Raw genomic sequence first — 27,971 nt, 5'->3', positions numbered from 1 at the left:
CCAACAGGACAATGCACGTCCGCATGTATCCTGTGCCACCCAACGTGCTCTAGAAGGTGTAAGTCAACTACCCTGGCCAGCAAGATCTCCAGATCTGTCCCCCATTGAGCATGTTTGGGACTGGATGAAGCATCGTCTCACGCGGTCTGCGTGTCCAGCACGAACGCTGGTCCAACTGAGGCGCCAGGTGGAAATGTCATGGCAAGCCGTTCCACAGGACTACATCCAGCATCTCTACGATAGTCTCCATGGGAGAATAGCAGCCTGCATTGCTGCGAAAGGTGGATACACACTGTACTTGTGCCGACATTGTGCATGCTCTGTTGCCTGTGTCTATGTGCCTGTGGTTCTGTCAGTGTGATCATGTGATGTATCTGACCCCAGGAATGTGTCAATAAAGTTTCCCCTTCCTGGGACAATGAATTCACGGTGTTCTTATTTCAATTTCCAGGAGTGTATTTCTTTCAGATACAATGAAGGATTTATTAAGAGCATTTGAATGCAATGGGCAGTGTCTTGAAAGGCGAATATAAGATAAACATCAACAAAAGCAAAACTAGGATAATGGAACATGGAGTAAATCAGACAATACTGAAGGAATCAGATTAGATGAGTTTTGCAATTTGAGCAATAAAATAACTGATGATGGCTGAAGTAGAGAGGATATAAAATGTAAACTAGTGACCACAAGAAAGGCGTTTCTGAAGAAGAGAAATTTGTTAACACTGAATATATTAAGTTTGAGTGTCTTTTTCTGAAGGCATTTGCCTGGAAGTATTTGTATGGAAGAGAAACATGGATGATAAACAGTTTAGACAAGAAGAGAACACAAGCTTTTAAATGTGGTGCTACATAAGAATGCTGAAGATTGGATGGATTGATCATGTAACTAATGAGGAGATACTGAATATAATTGCGGAGAAAAGAAATTTGTGGCATAACTTGACTAAAAGAAGGGATTGGTTGATAGATCACGTTCTTAGACAGTGAAATTATCAATTTAATGTTGGAGGGAAGTGTGGAGGATTGGAGACGGGGCATAAAAACTGTAGAGGGAGACCAAGAGACGAATCCAGTAAGCAGGTTAAGAAGGATATAAGTTGCAGTAGCTATTTGGAGTTGAAGAGGCTTGCGCGGGATAAATTAGCATGGAGAGCTCATCACACCATTGTTTTGACTGAAGACAACTTTTTGCTTAGTTGTCAATAGTATCCAGTTGCAGTAAGTGCCTACTCTAACAACCACAACAAAGGTCAAAAATTAATTATGATTGTAGTGTTGCTCACACTGCTAAATATTGCATTTTCAGGCAACAACAAAGTTATATTATGTGGCAGGTGTCATTAGAGCACAGTTAATAAAGACATTTCTTGAAATAATGGATAGACTAGGCACTCATCATTTCGTGTTTCCCACCCTGGTCTCGTTGTGAACTCGTGGCTCAATTGTCGAAAATCTAGGTAGTGATGATTCCCAGCTCGGATGCAAAGAGGCCTAGGTGTTATTCTATGATATTCAAATAGTTTTATAGACGTGTTTCATAAACCATTCTTGAAGATTGAACTTTTGCAAGTTAGGACAATGGTGATGTAAAAAAGTAATCAGCACTCCGAATTTAAGTTACACTTATTTTTTATTACTTTTGTTGCAATATCACGTAACTCGTTGCAAAACATCACTTCACAATATAAAACATACTTGAAAATATCTTCCTCACTGTTAAAGTTCACATTTCATAAACTGACTACAATTTTCGTCTTTTTAACATGACGAGCAAAGCTTGATTCTCTAATAACCGCTTACACGCCCAAAAATCAGAGTTACAAGTATGCCAAAGATCATAGTGACAAAAGAAATAATACACATAAGAATAATATCATTGCAATATATACATATCGATGTATCGAAGTACCTCTACATTAATGAAATAAAATCTGAATGTAGTCATAGAAATATGTTAACTATTTTACAGAAACACAGTAGAATATTGCTGGTTTCGAGAGGTTGAGGAGGTGAGGTGCTGTAATGGTTACGTAATTAAAGTACCATTACACTACCCTATGAACGTTGCTGCTGCTATATTAGATATGAATGACAGTCGTTCAGTATCATATTTGGCACACTAAATGGGTCTTAAATTAAATATTACAAAGTCATATATCATCTTTACATCACAATGAAAGTTTCTCAGCTAACAGTTTTGTGAAATTATTCCTCCTATGTTCTGCGATGATACCCAGTTATCCATTAAAAGTAATGAGATTTTGGCATAATCTTGCACGAACATCTAAATTGGTAAGAATAAACTGTCACAGCATGCAGGAAGTCACTCTTGCATATATGCAGTTCAAAAATTTATAAAAAAAATGTTGTGACCTTCACTAATATGAAACTAATCTTGCCAAATTTACTGTGATGTATTTCAATGTGACTGAAATTGTGAAAACTCCAGATGCTAGCATGGAGAGCTCATCACACCATTGTTTTGACTGAAGACAACTTTTTGCTTAGTTGTCAATAGTATCCAGTTGCAGTAAGTGCCTACTCTAACAACCACAACAAAGGTCAAAAATTAATTATGGTTGTAGTGTTGCTTGTGTAAAATACACGCGTAGCAGAATGTCAGTATTTCCAATGCTCAGTTAGAGTGAATTCAAGCAGATAGGCGATATTGATTTTCACAGTGTCTGTTTGCATTGTCATTTTCAGAATTTCTCATGTTATCTTTCATCACATATCAAATACCTATCGTCATTCCATAACTGCAATACAAGATCTGATACTTGCAGCATCGGCTGTAGCTACGCATTACAGTAAACCTTCCACCATTTTATCCATGTTAGTCAACAAACTACCCAGTAATCTCTGTCCAATTCAAAACTACCTTTCCTTTGTCTAGCAGTGAACCATCATATCTGTCACAATCTGAATTTCCAGCCATGCTCTCCTCACCTCTCTCTGTTTCTATTTTCTTTCTTATGTCTCATCTCATAACTTTACTATATTGTTTCTCACTTTTCCATGACCCATTAGACTAACCCAGATTTGGTTCCTTCCGCACTGATGCCATGCATTTCTGTTAGTATGTCGGTACTCTCATTTGACATTACCATAATGAGGATATTATTCAACGTAGTGTTAATAATATCAATATTACCTACATATCATATATTTATTAAAATAGTTTCTTGTTGCTGTTGTTGTTGTTGCATAGAACTCTTGTACTATGTATATTGTAATGTTAGTGCACTATCTGATTGGATGTAAGAGGCTGCCTAAAGGCTATGTTCCTGCCAAGTGAAATAAATAACAATTCCCTCCCTCTCCCCTCTCCCCCTCCCCCCCTTCCCCCTTTCCCTCTTCCCTCTAATCATGTCTCTCTCATTGTCCTGTGCCCAGTTATCACTCTGCCCCTGTCCCTGTCCCTTTCTCCTTTATTAGCACGCCACATAATTGCTCAGTGTTCCGTAGACAATAACACTTATCCTTCGACAGGAAATTCTTCATATATACTGTGCCACTTTATTTTGTACTTTCATAGGAAGTTAATGAACACTGTTACATAGTAACTCGTGCTCTTTCCCATGTGTTTTTTTCCTCAATACTTCTTACATTGCCTTTCAGTTGTGCAGTAACTGATCTTGAGAGTTTTAGATTTTAGCAGAATAATAATTACACTTTGTTTTATCCTATATAATTATGTTCTAACCTCAGGTGATCGTGGGAATTGCTTTAACATCTGAAGAAGGTTTCATGGAGTGTGTAATGTGTGGTCTATTACCGGAACTGATCACTGAAGTTAAACAAGAGGATCCCCTGATGCAATTAAATGCATTAGACCTCATTGGAAAACTTGCTGAAACAAGTTATGGATTTAAATACCTTGAAACTGAAGGAGTTATAATATACATTTGTTCTAAATTTACACAAATGTACACTGATCCATCACTTTCTTTGTTGTTGCCAGGTAAGATCATCATATATAACTACGTTTGCAACACATAATGCCTGCTCATAAATACAAAGTGAACTTGTATCTAAAATCATTAAAGTACAGTGAGAAATAAGTGAAAAATACAAAATTGGTGAGTTTGAATGTGCATCAACTTTTGTTGAGCATCTAAAATTATAATAGCTGCAGGATCAAAATGGTGTGTTCGTTTTGGACGTGTCCAAAAGAACAAACACCACATATAAAATTAATTGGTCATAATAAGCGACAGTCAATCCCGCGTCCGGCCATCCTGATTTAGGTTTTCCGTGATTTCCCTAAATCGCTCGAGGCAAATGCCGGGATGTTTCCTTTCAAAGGGCACGGCCGGCTTCCTTCCCCGTCCTTCCCTAATCCGATAAGACCGATGACCTCGCTGTCTGGTCTCCTTCCCCAAAACAACCAACCAACCAATAAGCGACAGTATAGAAACATAAAAGTGTGAATTAACTAGTTCTGAAATTTTGCATTCCAGTCATCATTCAGTATTCATATTTTTCATAAACATTACAACAGTTAATAGCACATTCAAAGTAAACTACTTCGGGAAGATTATTCTGTATTAGCCATGTTTAACTGGTATTAAGTTCTTACTCATCAATTTTGAGTTGTCATGAGAAATTTTCAGTACCATATTGTGTGTGCTCCTGCGCTTTCTTGTTTGATTCTGTACTACTGGCTAGTAAATTTTACAAACTGGACGTTCTTTTCTTTGTAAAGTGACAAACAAGTAATGTATGAAGGGAATATTTGTTGCTTCCTGTCTACATTTTAAAGATTGTTAGTGTTGTTTTCAGTTATGATGGTATTATGTATTCGGGATGCTCTTTGGTTTTGTGATTTGGAAATTTGTTAAAACAGTTCACCATTATTACTCACCTGTAGCGGGAATGAAAAAGTTTCATATTTGTATAGTGTTCTGAATGACTGTAAAGCCATGCCTCGATCACTTTTGCATATTGTGGCAAAATGCTTTGTTTCTTTCTGACAGTGTCTTAGACTTTTCCTCTTGTTTAGGAGTATCTGCAAAAAATATAAATGAAGCACCATTGCACATATGTATTGATAAATTACCAAAAAGAAACCTAAGTAAAGAAAGAACAGATAACACATTGTAACAAAGTGTGCACAGCCTAGGACTTCTGCCATGTTGGTTACATAGTTTCCCTATCAACTCAGTGAATGCGGTAATTCGACAAGGCTCATCACAGATGTCATCTGATCATATATTGAATATCTGAGCCACAATTGCACACTGGATGAAAGAAACAAAATCTCATTAAATTTCATAATTCTTGTGGGACTGGCCTGATTATGGTTCAAATAGTCCACTAGAAAGTATGAACATTAGTGCCATGTAAGTGATGCTGTGAATCCGGAAATACCCTCGAAAGATTAAAGGTAACAATGTTCAGGTGGTACCATGTACCCTGAAATATTCACAGAAAATTGTTGCGTGGTTTGTTCCTATGAGCCAGGACTGGGTGTAAAAAAAGTGAATTGCCACCACAACTTTGTCTTCCGCCTCTTAATTGATTTTCACTGATGCCATAAGTCCATCCCACAACATGTAGGAACTTAAAAACTTCTCATTTGTGATAAACACAAATTCCGTCTCAAAATTCGGATTTGTGAGATGAATGCTATTTCACAGCCAGTTGTATCCAGATGAGCTATTTCATCAGGGATAGTTTGAAGTAGCTTTATTTTCTGCATATAATATACGAAAGAGTAACTGATTTTACAGATATTGCACATCTGGTGAAGCTGAGTTTTGAAAGAGGATGTACATAAGAATGTGTTGGCAAAATAAAGAGCACACCCACGCACAAATGGAATACTGTATCAGTGTTCTCATAAGTTACACTCTGGTCCCATGTCGAACAATGGTAAGAGATCCATGCAACATATGGCAATGCAGGATTCGATGATGGTGCTAAACATCTTAGAACAAAGAAATGCTTACATTTGTCTGCTGGTCAAAGTTGGTATTACAGAAAATTGCGGACACTGTAACACGGCAGTTTTAGGTTTTGGATGTTTTGAACTATGGTTACATATGATACTGGTAGAATTTTGATCTGAACTACCTTGTTTATGCCACAGCTGACCTCAGAAAGTGATTTTGAGATAGCTGTTACCATATGCTTTGTGCACAGCACTTTACGTTCTCTTGTATCTAGCTCACTATTTTCTTTTCTTTGAAATGAGTGATGAGACTAACCCTGGTCCATCACTCTCATGACACCAGAAGGGATCAGCAACTCGTGTCAATTCTCCTTTTGCAGAAAAATGGAACATTATTGTTGTAGGCTGGCTGACCTGTAAGAGGGACGCAGGGCTTGGCTGTGTGGTTCCATGGCATGTGAGATTACACTCTCAGGCGAATCTTTCTGGCAGATTTAAGACTGTGTGCTGGACCAAAACTCGAACCTTGAATCATGACTTTAGCAGACTTTCAGATATCCACTGCTCAATCCCTGGGTTGTCCTATGAAAATTTTCTGACACTTAACATAATGATGCCTTTAGCAGTGCTCTGAAGATGTGAAAAATGGTGGTATTGCTCCATGGTTCAGACATCAAATTGACCTCGACATTATTCTTGTAACTACTTTGGTTGTAAAATTCACCCTTTGGGGGAAAAAAGACAGTGACATATCACCAACTGTAGAAATGTGTTGCTCAGATTGAGCAGTTTGCTGTCTCCTTTACTTCATCATTTCATAATCTTGAGTAAGGCTCAACCTTGATAAATATTTGTGGTCATATGACCTTGGAAACATTAGTACACACTACATGTTTACTTGAAATTCTATCTTCATCAGAGACTTAAGTTTGTGGGAACTTCGGTCTATTAAAGAGAGACAACTGTGATTCCTTACCCTTGGAGTCAAATTTAATTGAAAAATTTCATTATGTGCAATATAACATCATCTTACAACCGTGGATCCTTCTAGCATATTAAGGAGTAGCCAAAACAATGCTGGCAGAATAGATGTGCAAAACTGTGGGTTGTAATGTGTTGTCATTTTTTGTGTTTTCTGTCATTTCTTAATAAAGTTGCTTCTATATTCTTTAAAATGTGGTTTGTCTAATGCCACTAAATTATAGGCCATTTGTATTGTGCCATAATCATTTCTCTTCTTTCTACTTGTGAAGCATTTTCATTGTTCATGCTGGTTTTTGTATATAATAATTGTTTCATATGATGACAGATTTCTTACTAAATTATGGTTTTGTTATTCTGTTATTGTTAGGTGGTGGCCCATTATTTTATGTTATTTATTGCCTTTGTCATTAGCACAAAAATGAAATCCATTTGCAAGAAACACCTATCTAGAACTGAGCCAAGAGTTTCCTTTATCACGCACATTATTCAACATATACATAGATGACATCATAGAGACATGGCAGAATAAACTAGTGCACCATTATAAGCTTAATAATCAAGTTATAAATATGAAACTTCCTGGCAGATTAAAACTGTGTGCCCGACCGAGACTCGAACTCGGGACCTTTGCCTTTCGTGGGCAAGTGCTCTACCATCTGAGCTACCGTAGTACGACTCACGCCCGGTAAAGTTTGGAAGGTAGGAGACGAGATACTGGCAGAAGTAAAGCTGTGAAAACAAATTTCATGCACATTATAAGATTACTGACCTGGATTTTACCTCTGTAGTATGGCTGCAACTCTTAAGAGTCTTGCGTCTTGTTATCATTTGACCAGTTTTTTAATTGATGAACACAACACTTTGTTCCAGAGAGTACTGTAACGTATGACTTTTACTGAAACTTCATAGAAACTGTTTCAAGCATCAGTTTGGATGACCGCAGGTTGAAACCTGTTGTACTAGTGAAGAGCTGAAATTAAATCTTAAATCTCCATTTCTCAATGATGTAGCAAAACGAACAGAAACTGCAGAATTGATGATATGTCAGCATATAAGTAAGAAATTTTACTCAGCTCTCAAGTATGGAGCATCAGAGAAGGCAACAGAGGAGATGAAGATGTTATCCGTATTACTTTATTATGTGGAAGACAACAGTCTGCCGAAAGTGTCAGTACAGGAACTGTTTTATTTAAGGAAACCTGTAGTGAATGTTTTTGCATCCATGATATAAAAAGGGGGTGTAACTCATATTATGTTTACCGTGAAGGAAAGGGTAAACATAGCCCTAATAAAGTCTGTTCCTTTCTGTTTGACCATCTGAAGTCACTTACAGGTTCTGGCCATTACCAAAAAGTGCAGGAATACTATCCCTACAGTCTGACAAAGATTTTGGAATTATCTCAAAATGACTCATTTATATGACAGAATTTTCAGTATCCATCAGATTATAGACAACATTATCCAAAGTACAGACAAAGTAGGCAAGTTCTTAGTAACAGATATCAAAACATCTTAAATTCTAGACCTCAAGAACCGGTGGACAAAACATTATAAGAAAACCACATTTTGTGAAGAAACAAGGAGCAAGCCTAGAACTGAAAGAATTAATTTTGCAGTCAGCAGTCTGTTAGACCTTGTTTACCCGCATGATGGATGTGGATATCTCACAGGATCCAATAACATAAATGTATTAATAAACCACACATTCTTCTTTATATCTAAGAATGGATCTTTCCTCCAGCATCAGCATTTATGTACCCTTAAAGAACAGTTCCAGTAGCAGTGAAAAAATGGAAGACTTCAAGAAAGAGAATTCCACGTGAACACAGGCATTTTAGAGGAACTTTTTAACTGGCCAAAAAGTAATAGTGCTGCAAACAGTAGTTGATAAACAGTAAATGCCAATTTAATTGCACATTTTTTGTAACTTACTACAATATTTTGAACTTTTAATCAAAGTCTTCCTCTTTGTATGTAATTCTGAATGACTTAAAGTGTAATAAAATGTAGTAATATTGTTAATTATCAGTCTTCCATTGTTTCTCCATATCCTTAGCCAGTCTTTATTAAAAGGGCAGATTTTTCAATTTTTAAAACACTTACAACTACTACTAGGTATTATGTGTAATAAGACATTATTTTAAAAACCAACAAATCTTCATTAAAACTAACAATTATAATGTTCAGCATTATGTACATTGAGATAGTTTGCTTTTAAAATAGTTTTCTTCAAGTTCCCAGTAATTTGCATTTCTTGACTGACACCCTGTTAAAAAAGACCAATTCTTGTATTGGCATCAATAAACAAATGATAATCAGGTTGAAATAAATAATTTTACCAGTTTATATATCACAAGTCAACATGTATACTAAGAATGTTTTGACAGTGGTATAATTTTTGCAGTACTCTTTCACAGTCAAATTCTGTCCATCAAACAACATAACACTGATTTTATTATGTAGTCACTGCACTTCAAGGATCAGTCACAAGTAGTAGATATGTTTGATAATCATTTCTTAAATGCAATAGAAAACAGAGGGACAAACAATGAAAGAGAGCAGTTGCAGTAGAATGTCATAAAATTCAAACATATGAATGTATCACCAACTTCTCCGTACTAAATAAAAAAATTATATATTCTCTCAAAAATGAAAGCTCATCTGTATTTGATGATGTTTCTAACAGATTACTAAAGAAGTTTTTCCATATCATAAGCCCTGCTTTTTCTATAATATGTTGTGTATCGCTGATTCAGAGCATTTTTCCAAAGAGCTTGAAATATGCCATTGTTAAACCCCTTTATAATAAGAAAGGCAATGAGAAAGATGACAACAATAGGAAAGATGTCAACAACTGTTGGCCTGTCTCACCACTGACATTGTTTTCCAAAATGTTTGCCCAGGTGATGTTTTCTAGAATAGTATTCCACCGGAGCAATGTCCTCAGTGAGTCACATCTTCAGTTGCACAACAGTTTCTGAACAGAATGCCATTTACATGTTCATTCACTAAATTTTACAAGCATAAATAGCAAAAGAGCATTGGTTGGTATTTTCTGTGACCTGTTAAGGCTTTTGTCTGTAAGTTACAATATTCTCCTAGATAAAATGTTTTGTGGAATTTATGGTATAGCCAACCAATGGGTAATGACATATCGAACCAAAAAAAAAATGCAGAAAGTTTACTTAGTAATTAAATCAGTGTAATCGTGGGAGATTCTCCTGACTGAGGAGAAATCATTTAGGGAGTTCCCCAGGGCTCAATCTTAGGTCCAGTACCGTTCCTTATATATGTAAATGACCTCCTGCCAAATATACAACTAGCAGAATTCCTTTTGTTTTGCAGATGACATTAGCATTGTAATTAGTCCAAGCGCACTCACACAGCAACTGAAAAATGATAATGTTCTTAAAAGTATCATTGAATGGCTTTCTGTGAATGGTCTCACTCTCAATTTCAGAAATACCGAACATATTCAGATCTGCACATCTAGAGGTAGTACACCAGTGATAGGTGTGACACATGGTGTGGAAATAATAACTAGGGTGGAAACTTCAAAATACATAGGTGTCCATATTGATCAGACTTTAAACTGGAAAAACAAATTCTAATATAATCTCCGTTCAGTGTTACAACCTTACACCATCTTACCAGAAGGGCCTGTAGGCCCACATTGTACCACTACACTGATCTGCATCAGAGCCAACATCTTTTGCAGCAATAACCTCACCATCATCCATGTAGTGCTTGTCGTGGGGTATATCCTTAATTGGGCCAAACAGATGGCAGTCAGAAGGTGCGGTATCTGGGCTGTAGGGACGATAAGGAAGAGCAGTCTGATGAAGTGTTGTGAGCTCTTCTAGGGTGCACAGATTTGTGTGAGGTGTTGTGTTGTCATAAAGAAGGAGAAGTTTGTTTCCATTTTTGTGGCAAATGAGTGTGTCGTGTGCACAACCTTGTTACAATGATGACAGGTGCCTCGTCCAACAACTCGCCACGCTTTTGTTCACTGTCAGGTCTCTGTAGACATTTTGCAAGCACCTATGAATGTCTGCAGTGCTCTGGTTTTCTGCCAAATGAAACTATGAAACTCAGTGACAGCTCTTTCTTTGGAACGTACATCCATTGTAGACACCACTTTAAGGGCTACGTATAGCACCACCGTATGTTTGAACTTCATGAAACTGTAGAAACTGTAGAAGCTGAAGAAGGAATATTCCCCGATGTCCCACAACAAATTCCTTATTTTTCAACCAAACTTGGCTGGAGGGGGGGGGGGGGGGGGGGGGAGAGGAGGAGGGTTGCATTACTTACTGCACGCCCCTTGTATGTGGTGCTCATCCATGATCATCTTGCAGACAGACATCTATTTAAGGAGGTAGGCATTTTGACTACTGACTCACAGGATACACTTATTCCCCCATGACATTTGTTGTAAATAATCCACTGCAGTTCAAAAGGAACAATGGGTTACATAATTACAAGACCAGAAGAAAAAATAAAAATCTTTGCTCCACTTTAATGTGGTCTTTCACTCAAAAAGGAGTACACAGTGCTGCAAACAAAATTTTTGATCACTTGCCCTGTAATAGAAAATGTCTGACAGACAGGAAAGTAGAATTTGAAAACAAACTGAAAAAGTTTCTTGTTGACAACTGCTTGAAATGCATAGAAGAATTTGTATTATTGTTACGTGTAAAAGATAGTAGTAGGAATTACAAACTCACATCTGTATTTTAAAAAAAGATCTTGTAAATAGTCAGCATATAGCCGTACTTACAAATTAGTGTGTGATGTGAAAGTAAACTGACTTGTGCCAAATCATTATGATTTGCTGTACAAACGTGATCCATTGAATATGAATGAATGAATGAATCAATCTATCTATCTATCTATCTATCTTTCTTTCTATCTCTTATTCACTGTTCAGTTTGTATTATTGACTAGCACAGTCAGATATGCCAAGTATTAATATTTGTGTGTAATTATTATGATTTTTAGGCTAAAATTACTATCTTAAGGGAGCTCCTGCTAAAATTATGGAATTCAGAATTCGCTATTTGATTTATTTTAGTTGGACAACAAACTGTTTTTCATTGCATCATCCTATAAACCAATGTTGCCTCAGAAGTAATCCAGTACTTTCTTATCTCTTAGCATAGATTGTATTATATATAGACACTTCTACTGCAGTGATGCCTCACTAATTTCACTGCTGTGGGTGCTTAAACATGTTGTTATGTTGCTATTTGGCTAACAGATGTTCAAACTGTGATGTCACTGTCAAATGTAAAGCAGTTGAGTAGCATTTAAATTAACTGTCACACTTCTTTTTAGTCTTTTGGGCACTGGTAAACAAATGTAAAGTTTAAAGTAACCGTAACAGTAACAGTTTTACTTTCTTGTTAATATGATCGTGTTTGAAGTGTCGCTGTGTACTTTCATGTGGTTTGCCTGTTGTACTTTTTTTTTAAATTCGAAATCTGGAAATTCTTTGTGTTTCTTGTTAATATGATTGTGTTTGAAGTGTCGCTGTGTACTTTCATGTGGTTTGCCTGTTGTACTTTTTTTTAAATTCGAAATCTGGAAATTCTTTGTGTCAGTATCAGTTCTAAAGATATATTTTATGAATGCAAGAGTCATGATTAAAGTTCAGTTTTTACTTCTTCAAAGATTCCTTCCTCAGTGCATACTGACTATGCAGTGTTGTGAACTATTTTGTCCTTTTGAAACTGATCTATTTCAAACTCCACTACACATTGTTATAAAAGAACATTTGTGTTTTATATTTTGAAAACCATAACTTTGATTGGCGATCGCAACGACGTATACAAAAACAAAAGCAAGACAGCCTGCCCTGCGAGGCGTCCGTAACATATTACCAAAACTATTTCAAACTAACATTGTCATCACAAACGTGCCAGTGCGACATGATTTACCACTGTGATCGTGTGTAAACAGAGATTCGACACTACAATTCCGAGCTAAAGAAACTGTGTGATAAATTTAGCCATGTACATTTGATAGACTTAAGTAAGATGAGTCGCGATGAACATACAAAACATGGATTCCACTTAAACAGGAAAGGGAAGGCCAAGCTAGTTTCACACATAAGCAAACTGTGGGAGAAAGACAGTGTGGAGAAAGCTCCAATTGCTCTGGGCTACAACAGCGAGACTTTTTTTAGAATAAAGGACCATAATAATAGTTTTCAGGGATGTATTTCGGATATGACTGAGTCCCGTGCAGGCAAAGAAATGCCAGGCTGTGAAGTAAGTGCTCAGTCATTGCTGGTCAGTTCCAAAAAACCAGTGTATGCAAAAGTATCGTAAAAAGTGTAACTCAAACAATTTTGATTCGTGCAAAATGGTAAATAAACAAGAAGGGATAACACCCTTAAAGTTAATGCATTTGAATGTGCAATATCTCAGAAACAAACTAGACATTCTACAATTATTCATAGAAGAACACTTGCCACATGTACTAGTAATAATGGAACATGGACTAAAATGCGGTGAAATAATATACCATAGATTAGAAGGTTACTTACTAGCAAGTAGTTATTGTAGACAAAACCATAAAGGTGGTGGTGTGGCAATTTATGTTAATAAGGATGTAGAAGCTAAAAAAAAATCCTTTCTTGAACACCACACCAAAGAAGGATCAATTGAAATGACAGGTATTGTACTCCACAGTAATGATCTTAAGTTACCAAAGCATAGAGTGATTGGAGTGTGTAGGCCACCAAATGCTGATGTAATGCTGTTTATGGATAAACTTAGTAGTGTTGCTGGTCAAGCTGGTTCTAATTACCTTACTATATTAGGTGACTTTAACATAGATGCAAACTCAAATAGTATAGTAAACTTGAAACTCGGTGATGTACTGACCTCATACAACCTTGTAAATATAGTGAACTCTGACACCAGAGTGACGGACACATGTTCCACTAGAATAGATAATGCTATAATCAATAAAGACGTTATAGATAAGGTAAATTACAGTAACTTAGATTTTCTTTATTCTGACCACTTCTCTCAGGTGATAGAATACAAAAATTCAGTTGTGCCTAAAATAACAAAAATTGTGCTACAGAAACGAATGCTGAATACCTCAAATATTAATGCTCTTAAAGACAAACTAGGAAATGAGAAATGGGAATCTATGTACCAGGTAAAAAGGTCGGATGAGAAATGGAATGAATTCTACTCAACCCTATTGCATCATTATGAATATAGTTGTCCAGTCAGAGAAATCCAGAAGGTAGTTAAACTCTGTCAAAATGATGAAGTAATCCTACACTAAAACTCCCAACAAATCTGATTAGGCTCAGGCAGCAAGTGCATGATCTAAACCAGCTTTATAAAGCTACTACTATGCAGGTTTTCAAGGATAAATACAATAGGGCCAAGCAAACTTTTAAAAGTGAAATTGTCAATCTAAGGAAGCAGATTAACAGCAAAACAATAGAACAGTCTAACAACATAAGCAAAGAATCTTGAAAGCCGATTGACAAATACTGAAAAGGTCCCAACAAGATGCACATGGAACCACTCGGCATAAGACATGATGGTAACATTATAAAAAACCCAGATACTATATGTAATATTTTTAATAACTACTACATTTCTGGTGAACAATCAACGCATATTACAGATTCACAGATAGAGATCCGATGCCATCTCACCCAATGTACCGAATTTGAATTTGTGGAAGTGAATGAGCAGGGGGTTCGCAGGGTAATATACATGCTAAAGAAAAAATTTTCATTTGGATGGGATGGTGTATCCAGTGCTATTACTAAAGCATGCTTAAAAGAAATTTCTAAACCTCTTACTCACCTGATTAATTGCAGCATTAGAGAAAACATGTATCAGACGGTTCTAAAAATGAGTGTAGTGAAACCAGTGTATAAAAAGAGAAGTAAGGAAGAAGTCTCCAACTATAGACCAATATCATTAATTCCCAATTTTAGTAAGATATTCGAAAGCATTATCCTTTCTCAACTAAGTGCCTTTTTCACAAAACGTAAACTGCTTGTAGATTCGCAGCATGGCTTCAGAAAAGAGCTAAGTACAACCACAGCAGTTACACAGTTCATCCATGAAGTTTACTGTCTGCTGGACCAGAAGATGCAGACTGCAGGTACATTTTTGGACCTGACAAGAGCATTTTATACGGTAAACCCTAGGGTACTTCTTAAAAAGATAAAATCTTATAGTATTGGGGATCAAGCCATGAATCTTCTAACCACGGAACTGTTGAATCTTAAGCAAAGCACTAAATTGTCATACAAACTAGATAATAAAATCATGAATGCCCAGTCCGCCAGTGAACCTGTATTACAAAGTGTACCACAGGGCTCAATCCCTGAACCCTTTCTCTTCCTTATATATCCTTTCTCTTCCTTATATATATATATATATATATATATATATATATATATATATATATATATATATATATATATATATATATATATATATATATATATATATATATATATAAAAAACAGAAAGAAACTTCCACATGGGAAAAATATATTAAAAACAAAGATTCCAAGACTTACCAAGCGGGAAAGCGCCGGCAGACAGGCACATGAACAAAACACACAAACACACACACAGAATTACAAGCTTTCGCAACTGGCAGTTGCTTCGTCAGGAAGGAAGGAAGGAGAGGGAAAAATGAAAGGGTGTGGGTTTTAAGGGAGAGGGTAAGGAGTCATTCCAATCCCGGGAGCGGAAAGACTTCCCTTAGGGGAAAAAAAGGACAGGTGTACACTCGCACACACACACACACATATCCATCCGCACATACACAGACACAAGCAGACATATTTAAAGGCAAAGAGTTAAGGGCAGAGATGTCAGTCGAGGCGGAAGTACAGAGGCAAAGAAGTTGTTGAAAGACAGGTGAGGTATGAGCGGCGGCAACTTGAAATTAGCGGAGGTTGAGGCCTGGCGGATATCGAGAAGAGAGGATATACTGAAGGGCGAGTTCCCATCTCCGGAGTTCGGATAGGTTGGTGTTGGTGGGAAGTATCCAGATAACTCGGACGGTGTAACACTGTGCCAAGATGTGCTGGCCGTGCATCAAGGCATGTTTAGCCACAGGGTGATCCTCATTACCAACAAACACTGTCTGCCTGTGTCCATTCATGCGAATGGACAGTTTGTTGCTGGTCATTCCCACATAGAAAGCATCACAGTGCAGGCAGGTCAGTTGGTAAATCACGTGGGTGCTTTCACATGTGGCTCTCCCTTTGATTGTGTACACCTTCCGGGTTACAGGACTGGAGTAGGTGGTGGTGGGAGGGTGCATAGGACAGGTTTTACACCGGGGGCGGTTGCAAGGGTAGGAGCCAGAGGGTAGGGGAGGTGGTTTGGGGATTTCATAGGGATGAACCAAGAGGTTACGAAGGTTAGGTGGACGGCGGAAAGACACTCTTGGTGGAGTGGGGAGGATTTCATGAAGGATGGATCTCATTTCGGGGCAGGATTTTAGGAAGTCGTATCCCTGCTGGAGAGCCACATTCAAGGTCTGATCCAGTCCTGGGAAGTATTCTGTTACAAGTGGGGCACTTTTGGGGTTCTTCTGTGAGAGGTTCTGGGTTTGAGGGGATGAGGAAGTGGCTCTGGTTATCTGCTTCTGTACCAGGTTGGGAGGGTAGTTGCGGGATGCGAAAGCTGTTTTCAGGTTGTTGGTGTAATGGTCGAGGGATTCAGGACTGGAGCAGATTCGTTTGCCACGAAGGCCTAGGCTGTAGGGAAGGGACCGTTTGATATGGAATGGGTGGCAGCTGTCATAATGGAGGTACTGTTGCTTGTTGGTGGGTTTGATGTGGACGGATGTGTGCAGCTGGCCATTGGACAGATGGAGGTCAACATCTAGGAAAGTGGCATGGGATTTGGAGTAGGACCAGGTGAATCTGATGGAACCAAAGGAGTTGAGGTTGGAGAGGAAATTCTGGAGTTGTTCTTCACTGTGAGTCCAGATCATGAAGATGTCATCAATAAATCTGTACCAAACTTTGGGTTGGCAGGCTTGGGTAACCAAGAAGGCTTCCTCTAGGCGACCCATAAATAGGTTGGCATACGAGGGGGCCATCCTGGTACCCATGGCTGTTCCCTTTAATTGTTGGTATGTCTGGCCTTCAAAAGTGAAGAAGTTGTGGGTCAGGATGAAGCTGGCTAAGGTGACGAGGAAAGAGGTTTTAGGTAGGGTGGCAGGTGATCGGCGTGAAAGGAAGTGCTCCATTGCAGCGAGGCCAGACATACCAACAATTAAAGGGAACAGCCATGGGTACCAGGATGGCCCCCTCGTATGCCAACCTATTTATGGGTCGCCTAGAGGAAGCCTTCTTGGTTACCCAAGCCTGCCAACCCAAAGTTTGGTACAGATTTATTGATGACATCTTCATGATCTGGACTCACAGTGAAGAACAACTCCAGAATTTCCTCTCCAACCTCAACTCCTTTGGTTCCATCAGATTCACCTGGTCCTACTCCAAATCCCATGCCACTTTCCTAGATGTTGACCTAGATGTTGACCTCCATCTGTCCAATGGCCAGCTGCACACATCCGTCCACATCAAACCCACCAACAAGCAACAGTACCTCCATTATGACAGCTGCCACCCATTCCATATCAAACGGTCCCTTCCCTACAGCCTAGGCCTTCGTGGCAAACGAATCTGCTCCAGTCCTGAATCCCTCGACCATTACACCAACAACCTGAAAACAGCTTTCGCATCCCGCAACTACCCTCCCAACCTGGTACAGAAGCAGATAACCAGAGCCACTTCCTCATCCCCTCAAACCCAGAACCTCTCACAGAAGAACCCCAAAAGTGCCCCACTTGTAACAGAATACTTCCCAGGACTGGATCAGACCTTGAATGTGGCTCTCCAGCAGGGATACGACTTCCTAAAATCCTGCCCCGAAATGAGATCCATCCTTCATGAAATCCTCCCCACTCCACCAAGAGTGTCTTTCCGCCGTCCACCTAACCTTCGTAACCTCTTGGTTCATCCCTATGAAATCCCCAAACCACCTCCCCTACCCTCTGGCTCCTACCCTTGCAACCGCCCCCGGTGTAAAACCTGTCCTATGCACCCTCCCACCACCACCTACTCCAGTCCTGTAACCCGGAAGGTGTACACAATCAAAGGGAGAGCCACATGTGAAAGCACCCACGTGATTTACCAACTGACCTGCCTGCACTGTGATGCTTTCTATGTGGGAATGACCAGCAACAAACTGTCCATTCGCATGAATGGACACAGGCAGACAGTGTTTGTTGGTAATGAGGATCACCCTGTGGCTAAACATGCCTTGATGCACGGCCAGCACATCTTGGCACAGTGTTACACCGTCCGAGTTATCTGGATACTTCCCACCAACACCAACCTATCCGAACTCCGGAGATGGGAACTCGCCCTTCAGTATATCCTCTCTTCTCGATATCCGCCAGGCCTCAACCTCCGCTAATTTCAAGTTGCCGCCGCTCATACCTCACCTGTCTTTCAACAACTTCTTTGCCTCTGTACTTCCGCCTCGACTGACATCTCTGCCCTTAACTCTTTGCCTTTAAATATGTCTGCTTGTGTCTGTGTATGTGCGGATGGATATGTGTGTGTGTGTGTGCGAGTGTACACCTGTCCTTTTTTTCCCCTAAGGGAAGTCTTTCCGCTCCCGGGATTGGAATGACTCCTTACCCTCTCCCTTAAAACCCACACCCTTTCATTTTTCCCTCTCCTTCCTTCCTTCCTGACGAAGCAACTGCCAGTTGCGAAAGCTTGTAATTCTGTGTGTGTGTTTGTGTGTTTTGTTCATGTGCCTGTCTGCCGGCGCTTTCCCGCTTGGTAAGTCTTGGAATCTTTATTTTTAATATATTTTTCCCATGTGGAAGTTTCTTTCTGTTTTATTTACATCGTCATTAATTTGAACCCAACAATTACGTTTGTTATTGTCTCTGTTGCATTTCGAAATCTTCTCTATCGTCTTACTTTCTCTTTTCGTTTGTACAAGAAGTTCCACTTTCTATTCATCTTCCATTTTTCCGTAATCTACCATACATTTTATCCTGCCTAATTATACTCAATAATACGTAATTTACTTCCAAACCATAACCTAAAATTTTCAACGCTTTCAACATAACCGCTGCTATAAAATCCATTGTTCCAAGTGTACAAACATTTCGTGTAAACTCGTGAATACTATTTCACAGCTTCAGTTCCTTTCACCCATTACACAACCATCTCAGTTTTTTTTTTTTTTTTTCAACAACTTTCGTTTTATTTCCATTCCCGTTTTTCCCACAAAACCGATCATTTTCTAGCAGCTTCCCACAGGTTTACACGTTATTATTTCTTCATCAAACAATTGTTAGCCTCATTATCATAACCTGCCAGTACATAACCAGTCCTTTGAATACATTTACACACATATTCTTCGAGATTTTATTCAAAAATTTTTTTCGAATTTTATTTTTTCGCAAATCATTTTTTCGAAACTTTTTTCGAAAAATTTTTTTGTCGAAATTTTCTTGAATTTCTCGAAATTTTCTTGAATTTCCCCACCCTTTAACGTGATCTGGAGACAACATAACTACCCAACCTTTGCACCCATTGTTGTTCACCAACCTAAGTTCAGCACATGATCAACATAGCTCATCTCAAACCAACACTTTTTCGACTTTTTTCACGCCTTTATCTCTCCCTATATAAATCTCTCTTTACTTTCACTTTAACCTCATATTACCCTTTCCACCTACCAATACCATGTCAACCTCACAACATCCCTACAACGACCCCATTAAATTTTATTTACATTCCCTCCGCAAACATGCCTTCACCCTAGCCAGATTACGCTCCCATATTTTATTTACTCAGGCTTGTCTGACATTTGGCATTACTCCCAAAGGCCTCACACTTAAAGTTCCCATCTCTGGCTGCAATCCTTCTTTCCATCAGTCCTTATACCAGTTCCAAACAGCACAATCCATAGCCCTCACCCGCCTAATCCTTCACCTATACATCGACTCGGCCAATGAACACACCCGTCAACTCCTATCCCAAATCAAAGTCCTCAATCTTTCCTCTCCCGCATCCATACCGGCTGTACATAGCATCCTCCTACAGGCCAACCGCAAATTAGAACAACATGCCACCCTCCACCTCAAAAAACTATCCAATCTCCTGGTTTCCCACCTCCGGAAAGGCAACTCACTCACCCTCCACAACCTTTCCAACAAACCTCAACCTCCTCTCATTGCACACAGACCCAGTCTCTCCCATCTACTCAATCTCCCACTTCCAGCTCCACTCCCCCCAACACCTCAAAATTCTAGTCAACACAATCTGGAACCACAACACCCCAATTCAGTAGTTAACCTTTCCTCCAAACCCCTCTCCCAATCCGAAACCTCTGTCCTATCCAAAGGCCTCACCTTCAGCCCCACTCCCAGGTTCAACCAAACTGCCCTTGTCAAGGATTTACTGTCCTACACTCGTAGTCTCTGCTGGAAATATCACTTTGCCACGAAGAAAAACAATCCTGATCCCACTCCTAATGATCCAACTCCCCAAGACACTATCCAAATTGAACCCTGCCTGCAACAGTTCCGTCCTCCATCACAGCGGGACCCACCTCCTCTTCCTCAAAATCACCCTCTCCAAACCTTCCAGGAATTTCTCACTTCCAGCCTTGCCTCTCAATCTTTCTTGAAAAACCTTAATCCTACTCCCAACATCACCACAGCCGAATCCCAGGCTATCCGTGATCTGAAAGCTGACCGATCCATCATCATTCTTCCGGCTGACAAGGGTTCCACGACTGTGGTACTTGATCGTCGGGAGTATGTGGCTGAGGGACTGCGTCAGCTTTCAGACAACTCTACATACAAAGTTTGCCGAAGTAATCCCATTCCTGATGTCCAGGCGGAGCTTCAAGGAATCCTCAGAACCTTAGGCCCCCTACAAAACCTTTCACCTGACTCCATCAAACTCCTCACCCCACCGTCACCTCGCACTCCTACCTTCTACCTACTTCCTAAAATTCACAAACCCAAACATCCTGGCCGCCCCATTGTAGCTGGTTACCAAGCCCCCACAGAACGCATCTCTGCCTACGTAGATCAACACCTTCAACCCATTACATGCAGTCTCCCATCCTTCATCAAAGACACCAACCACTTTCTCGAACGCCTGGAATCCGTACCCAGTCTGTTACCCCCAGAAACCATCCTGGTAACCATTGATGCCACTTCCCTATACACAAATATCCCGCACGTCCAGGGCCTCGCTGCAATGGAGCACTTCCTTTCACGCCGATCACCTGCCACCCTACCTAAAACCTCTTTCCTCGTCACCTTAGCCAGCTTCATCCTGACCCACAACTTCTTCACTTTTGAAGGCCAGACATACCAACAATTAAAGGGAACAGCCATGGGTACCAGGATGGCCCCCTCGTATGCCAACCTATTTATGGGTCGCCTAGAGGAAGCCTTCTTGGTTACCCAAACCTGCCAACCCAAAGTTTGGTACAGATTTATTGATGACATCTTCATGATCTGGACTCACAGTGAAGAACAACTCCAGAATTTCCTCTCCAACCTCAACTCCTTTGGTTCCATCAGATTCACCTGGTCCTACTCCAAATCCCATGCCACTTTCCTAGATGTTGACCTAGATGTTGACCTCCATCTGTCCAATGGCCAGCTGCACACATCCGTCCACATCAAACCCACCAACAAGCAACAGTACCTCCATTATGACAGCTGCCACCCATTCCATATCAAACGGTCCCTTCCCTACAGCCTAGGCCTTCGTGGCAAACGAATCTGCTCCAGTCCTGAATCCCTCGACCATTACACCAACAACCTGAAAACAGCTTTCGCATCCCGCAACTACCCTCCCAACCTGGTACAGAAGCAGATAACCAGAGCCACTTCCTCATCCCCTCAAACCCAGAACCTCTCACAGAAGAACCCCAAAAGTGCCCCACTTGTAACAGAATACTTCCCAGGACTGGATCAGACCTTGAATGTGGCTCTCCAGCAGGGATACGACTTCCTAAAATCCTGCCCCGAAATGAGATCCATCCTTCATGAAATCCTCCCCACTCCACCAAGAGTGTCTTTCCGCCGTCCACCTAACCTTCGTAACCTCTTGGTTCATCCCTATGAAATCCCCAAACCACCTCCCCTACCCTCTGGCTCCTACCCTTGCAACCGCCCCCGGTGTAAAACCTGTCCTATGCACCCTCCCACCACCACCTACTCCAGTCCTGTAACCCGGAAGGTGTACACAATCAAAGGGAGAGCCACATGTGAAAGCACCCACGTGATTTACCAACTGACCTGCCTGCACTGTGATGCTTTCTATGTGGGAATGACCAGCAACAAACTGTCCATTCGCATGAATGGACACAGGCAGACAGTGTTTGTTGGTAATGAGGATCACCCTGTGGCTAAACATGCCTTGATGCACGGCCAGCACATCTTGGCACAGTGTTACACCGTCCGAGTTATCTGGATACTTCCCACCAACACCAACCTATCCGAACTCCGGAGATGGGAACTCGCCCTTCAGTATATCCTCTCTTCTCGATATCCGCCAGGCCTCAACCTCCGCTAATTTCAAGTTGCCGCCGCTCATACCTCACCTGTCTTTCAACAACTTCTTTGCCTCTGTACTTCCGCCTCGACTGACATCTCTGCCCTTAACTCTTTGCCTTTAAATATGTCTGCTTGTGTCTGTGTATGTGCGGATGGATATGTGTGTGTGTGTGTGCGAGTGTACACCTGTCCTTTTTTTCCCCTAAGGGAAGTCTTTCCGCTCCCGGGATTGGAATGACTCCTTACCCTCTCCCTTAAAACCCACACCCTTTCATTTTTCCCTCTCCTTCCTTCCTTCCTGACGAAGCAACTGCCAGTTGCGAAAGCTTGTAATTCTGTGTGTGTGTTTGTGTGTTTTGTTCATGTGCCTGTCTGCCGGCGCTTTCCCGCTTGGTAAGTCTTGGAATCTTTATTTTTAATATATTTTTCCCATGTGGAAGTTTCTTTCTGTTTTATTTACATCGTCATTAATTTGAACCCAACAATTACGTTTGTTATTGTCTCTGTTGCATTTCGAAATCTTCTCTATCGTCTTACTTTCTCTTTTCGTTTGTACAAGAAGTTCCACTTTCTATTCATCTTCCATTTTTCCGTAATCTACCATACATTTTATCCTGCCTAATTATACTCAATAATACGTAATTTACTTCCAAACCATAACCTAAAATTTTCAACGCTTTCAACATAACCGCTGCTATAAAATCCATTGTTCCAAGTGTACAAACATTTCGTGTAAACTCGTGAATACTATTTCACAGCTTCAGTTCCTTTCACCCATTACACAACCATCTCAGTTTTTTTTTTTTTTTTTCAACAACTTTCGTTTTATTTCCATTCCCGTTTTTCCCACAAAACCGATCATTTTCTAGCAGCTTCCCACAGGTTTACACGTTATTATTTCTTCATCAAACAATTGTTAGCCTCATTATCATAACCTGCCAGTACATAACCAGTCCTTTGAATACATTTACACACATATTCTTCGAGATTTTATTCAAAAATTTTTTTCGAATTTTATTTTTTCGCAAATCATTTTTTCGAAACTTTTTTCGAAAAATTTTTTTGTCGAAATTTTCTTGAATTTCTCGAAATTTTCTTGAATTTCCCCACCCTTTAACGTGATCTGGAGACAACATAACTACCCAACCTTTGCACCCATTGTTGTTCACCAACCTAAGTTCAGCACATGATCAACATAGCTCATCTCAAACCAACACTTTTTCGACTTTTTTCACGCCTTTATCTCTCCCTATATAAATCTCTCTTTACTTTCACTTTAACCTCATATTACCCTTTCCACCTACCAATACCATGTCAACCTCACAACATCCCTACAACGACCCCATTAAATTTTATTTACATTCCCTCCGCAAACATGCCTTCACCCTAGCCAGATTACGCTCCCATATTTTATTTACTCAGGCTTGTCTGACATTTGGCATTACTCCCAAAGGCCTCACACTTAAAGTTCCCATCTCTGGCTGCAATCCTTCTTTCCATCAGTCCTTATACCAGTTCCAAACAGCACAATCCATAGCCCTCACCCGCCTAATCCTTCACCTATACATCGACTCGGCCAATGAACACACCCGTCAACTCCTATCCCAAATCAAAGTCCTCAATCTTTCCTCTCCCGCATCCATACCGGCTGTACATAGCATCCTCCTACAGGCCAACCGCAAATTAGAACAACATGCCACCCTCCACCTCAAAAAACTATCCAATCTCCTGGTTTCCCACCTCCGGAAAGGCAACTCACTCACCCTCCACAACCTTTCCAACAAACCTCAACCTCCTCTCATTGCACACAGACCCAGTCTCTCCCATCTACTCAATCTCCCACTTCCAGCTCCACTCCCCCCAACACCTCAAAATTCTAGTCAACACAATCTGGAACCACAACACCCCAATTCAGTAGTTAACCTTTCCTCCAAACCCCTCTCCCAATCCGAAACCTCTGTCCTATCCAAAGGCCTCACCTTCAGCCCCACTCCCAGGTTCAACCAAACTGCCCTTGTCAAGGATTTACTGTCCTACACTCGTAGTCTCTGCTGGAAATATCACTTTGCCACGAAGAAAAACAATCCTGATCCCACTCCTAATGATCCAACTCCCCAAGACACTATCCAAATTGAACCCTGCCTGCAACAGTTCCGTCCTCCATCACAGCGGGACCCACCTCCTCTTCCTCAAAATCACCCTCTCCAAACCTTCCAGGAATTTCTCACTTCCAGCCTTGCCTCTCAATCTTTCTTGAAAAACCTTAATCCTACTCCCAACATCACCACAGCCGAATCCCAGGCTATCCGTGATCTGAAAGCTGACCGATCCATCATCATTCTTCCGGCTGACAAGGGTTCCACGACTGTGGTACTTGATCGTCGGGAGTATGTGGCTGAGGGACTGCGTCAGCTTTCAGACAACTCTACATACAAAGTTTGCCGAAGTAATCCCATTCCTGATGTCCAGGCGGAGCTTCAAGGAATCCTCAGAACCTTAGGCCCCCTACAAAACCTTTCACCTGACTCCATCAAACTCCTCACCCCACCGTCACCTCGCACTCCTACCTTCTACCTACTTCCTAAAATTCACAAACCCAAACATCCTGGCCGCCCCATTGTAGCTGGTTACCAAGCCCCCACAGAACGCATCTCTGCCTACGTAGATCAACACCTTCAACCCATTACATGCAGTCTCCCATCCTTCATCAAAGACACCAACCACTTTCTCGAACGCCTGGAATCCGTACCCAGTCTGTTACCCCCAGAAACCATCCTGGTAACCATTGATGCCACTTCCCTATACACAAATATCCCGCACGTCCAGGGCCTCGCTGCAATGGAGCACTTCCTTTCACGCCGATCACCTGCCACCCTACCTAAAACCTCTTTCCTCGTCACCTTAGCCAGCTTCATCCTGACCCACAACTTCTTCACTTTTGAAGGCCAGACATACCAACAATTAAAGGGAACAGCCATGGGTACCAGGATGGCCCCCTCGTATGCCAACCTATTTATGGGTCGCCTAGAGGAAGCCTTCTTGGTTACCCAAACCTGCCAACCCAAAGTTTGGTACAGATTTATTGATGACATCTTCATGATCTGGACTCACAGTGAAGAACAACTCCAGAATTTCCTCTCCAACCTCAACTCCTTTGGTTCCATCAGATTCACCTGGTCCTACTCCAAATCCCATGCCACTTTCCTAGATGTTGACCTCCATCTGTCCAATGGCCAGCTGCACACATCCGTCCACATCAAACCCACCAACAAGCAACAGTACCTCCATTATGACAGCTGCCACCCATTCCATATCAAACGGTCCCTTCCCTACAGCCTAGGCCTTCGTGGCAAACGAATCTGCTCCAGTCCTGAATCCCTCGACCATTACACCAACAACCTGAAAACAGCTTTCGCATCCCGCAACTACCCTCCCAACCTGGTACAGAAGCAGATAACCAGAGCCACTTCCTCATCCCCTCAAACCCAGAACCTCTCACAGAAGAACCCCAAAAGTGCCCCACTTGTAACAGAATACTTCCCAGGACTGGATCAGACCTTGAATGTGGCTCTCCAGCAGGGATACGACTTCCTAAAATCCTGCCCCGAAATGAGATCCATCCTTCATGAAATCCTCCCCACTCCACCAAGAGTGTCTTTCCGCCGTCCACCTAACCTTCGTAACCTCTTGGTTCATCCCTATGAAATCCCCAAACCACCTCCCCTACCCTCTGGCTCCTACCCTTGCAACCGCCCCCGGTGTAAAACCTGTCCTATGCACCCTCCCACCACCACCTACTCCAGTCCTGTAACCCGGAAGGTGTACACAATCAAAGGGAGAGCCACATGTGAAAGCACCCACGTGATTTACCAACTGACCTGCCTGCACTGTGATGCTTTCTATGTGGGAATGACCAGCAACAAACTGTCCATTCGCATGAATGGACACAGGCAGACAGTGTTTGTTGGTAATGAGGATCACCCTGTGGCTAAACATGCCTTGATGCACGGCCAGCACATCTTGGCACAGTGTTACACCGTCCGAGTTATCTGGATACTTCCCACCAACACCAACCTATCCGAACTCCGGAGATGGGAACTCGCCCTTCAGTATATCCTCTCTTCTCGATATCCGCCAGGCCTCAACCTCCGCTAATTTCAAGTTGCCGCCGCTCATACCTCACCTGTCTTTCAACAACTTCTTTGCCTCTGTACTTCCGCCTCGACTGACATCTCTGCCCTTAACTCTTTGCCTTTAAATATGTCTGCTTGTGTCTGTGTATGTGCGGATGGATATGTGTGTGTGTGTGTGCGAGTGTACACCTGTCCTTTTTTTCCCCTAAGGGAAGTCTTTCCGCTCCCGGGATTGGAATGACTCCTTACCCTCTCCCTTAAAACCCACACCCTTTCATTTTTCCCTCTCCTTCCTTCCTTCCTGACGAAGCAACTGCCAGTTGCGAAAGCTTGTAATTCTGTGTGTGTGTTTGTGTGTTTTGTTCATGTGCCTGTCTGCCGGCGCTTTCCCGCTTGGTAAGTCTTGGAATCTTTATTTTTAATATATTTTTCCCATGTGGAAGTTTCTTTCTGTTTTATTTATATATATATATATATATATATAAACGACATTGCACAACCCATTAACTCCCATATTGTAAGCTATGCAGATGACATGTCTATCTTATTCTATGGGAGCGAATCTAAAGAACTAGAATCTCTTGCTACTAGTGGTGTAACAGAAGTAACAAAATACTTCAATGATCAGGGACTCAAGGTGAATGTCACCAAATCTCAACTACTGACATTTAAAACAGGCAGTTCTCATCACAACAATATGAATAGTGTGTGTAATATATCTGCAACAGAAAATGGTAACTGTAAATTCCTGGGTGTATATGTTGATGAAAATTTGCGGTGGACATACCACATTAATTTTGTATGCGGAAAAGTCAGTAGTGCCATATATCTCCTCAGGCAGCTCGCAAAGATAGTTTCTAGCCAAGCACTGAAATTAGTATATAATGGAACACTTTACCACTTTCTCAATTACAGAATTGAACTATGGGGCTGTGTAGCTGATGTACATCTAAAAAGAATACTACTAGTACAGAAAAGAGCAATAACACTTACACATGGGATGGGACATAGAGATTCATGTCGTGAAGTGTTTGTGCGGCACGAATATCTGACAGTATATTCTCTGTACATCTTCAAAATAATTCTATTTTTTATAAGTCAAACAACAGAAGCTATCGAGGGCAGTGATGTACATGATCACAACACTAGAACAAAGTGTAACTATTTCCGTAACAGAACAACGTTAAAAATGACTGATAGAAGTCCATATATCAGTGGTTTGATTTGGTATAACAAGCTACCAAACTCTCTAAGAACGTACATTGGTAATGCTTTTAAAACAAAATTAAAATCTTTTCTAATAGAAAAATGTTTGTATTCTTTCAATGAATTTT

The 27,971-nt window shown here is 40.8% G+C and overlaps 1 protein-coding gene across 1 annotated transcript in view; it reads left to right on the top strand.

The window, feature by feature from the left end:
- LOC126298719 (26S proteasome non-ATPase regulatory subunit 5-like) overlaps nucleotides 1–27,971 on the top strand; it is a 183,038-nt gene that overhangs the window by 71,333 nt on the left and 83,734 nt on the right. The window contains exon 4 of the mRNA XM_049990145.1: nucleotides 3,715–3,967. Within this exon, the coding sequence (XP_049846102.1) occupies nucleotides 3,715–3,967 (253 nt within the window). The remainder of the gene's footprint in view (nucleotides 1–3,714; nucleotides 3,968–27,971) is intronic.

The sequence above is a fragment of the Schistocerca gregaria genome, chromosome X (assembly GCF_023897955.1).
Source record: "Schistocerca gregaria isolate iqSchGreg1 chromosome X, iqSchGreg1.2, whole genome shotgun sequence".
Classification (NCBI taxonomy): Eukaryota; Metazoa; Arthropoda; class Insecta; order Orthoptera; family Acrididae; genus Schistocerca; species Schistocerca gregaria.
Note: the sequence above shows the minus strand (reverse complement) of the source record. Positions and strands in the feature narration are given on the sequence as shown.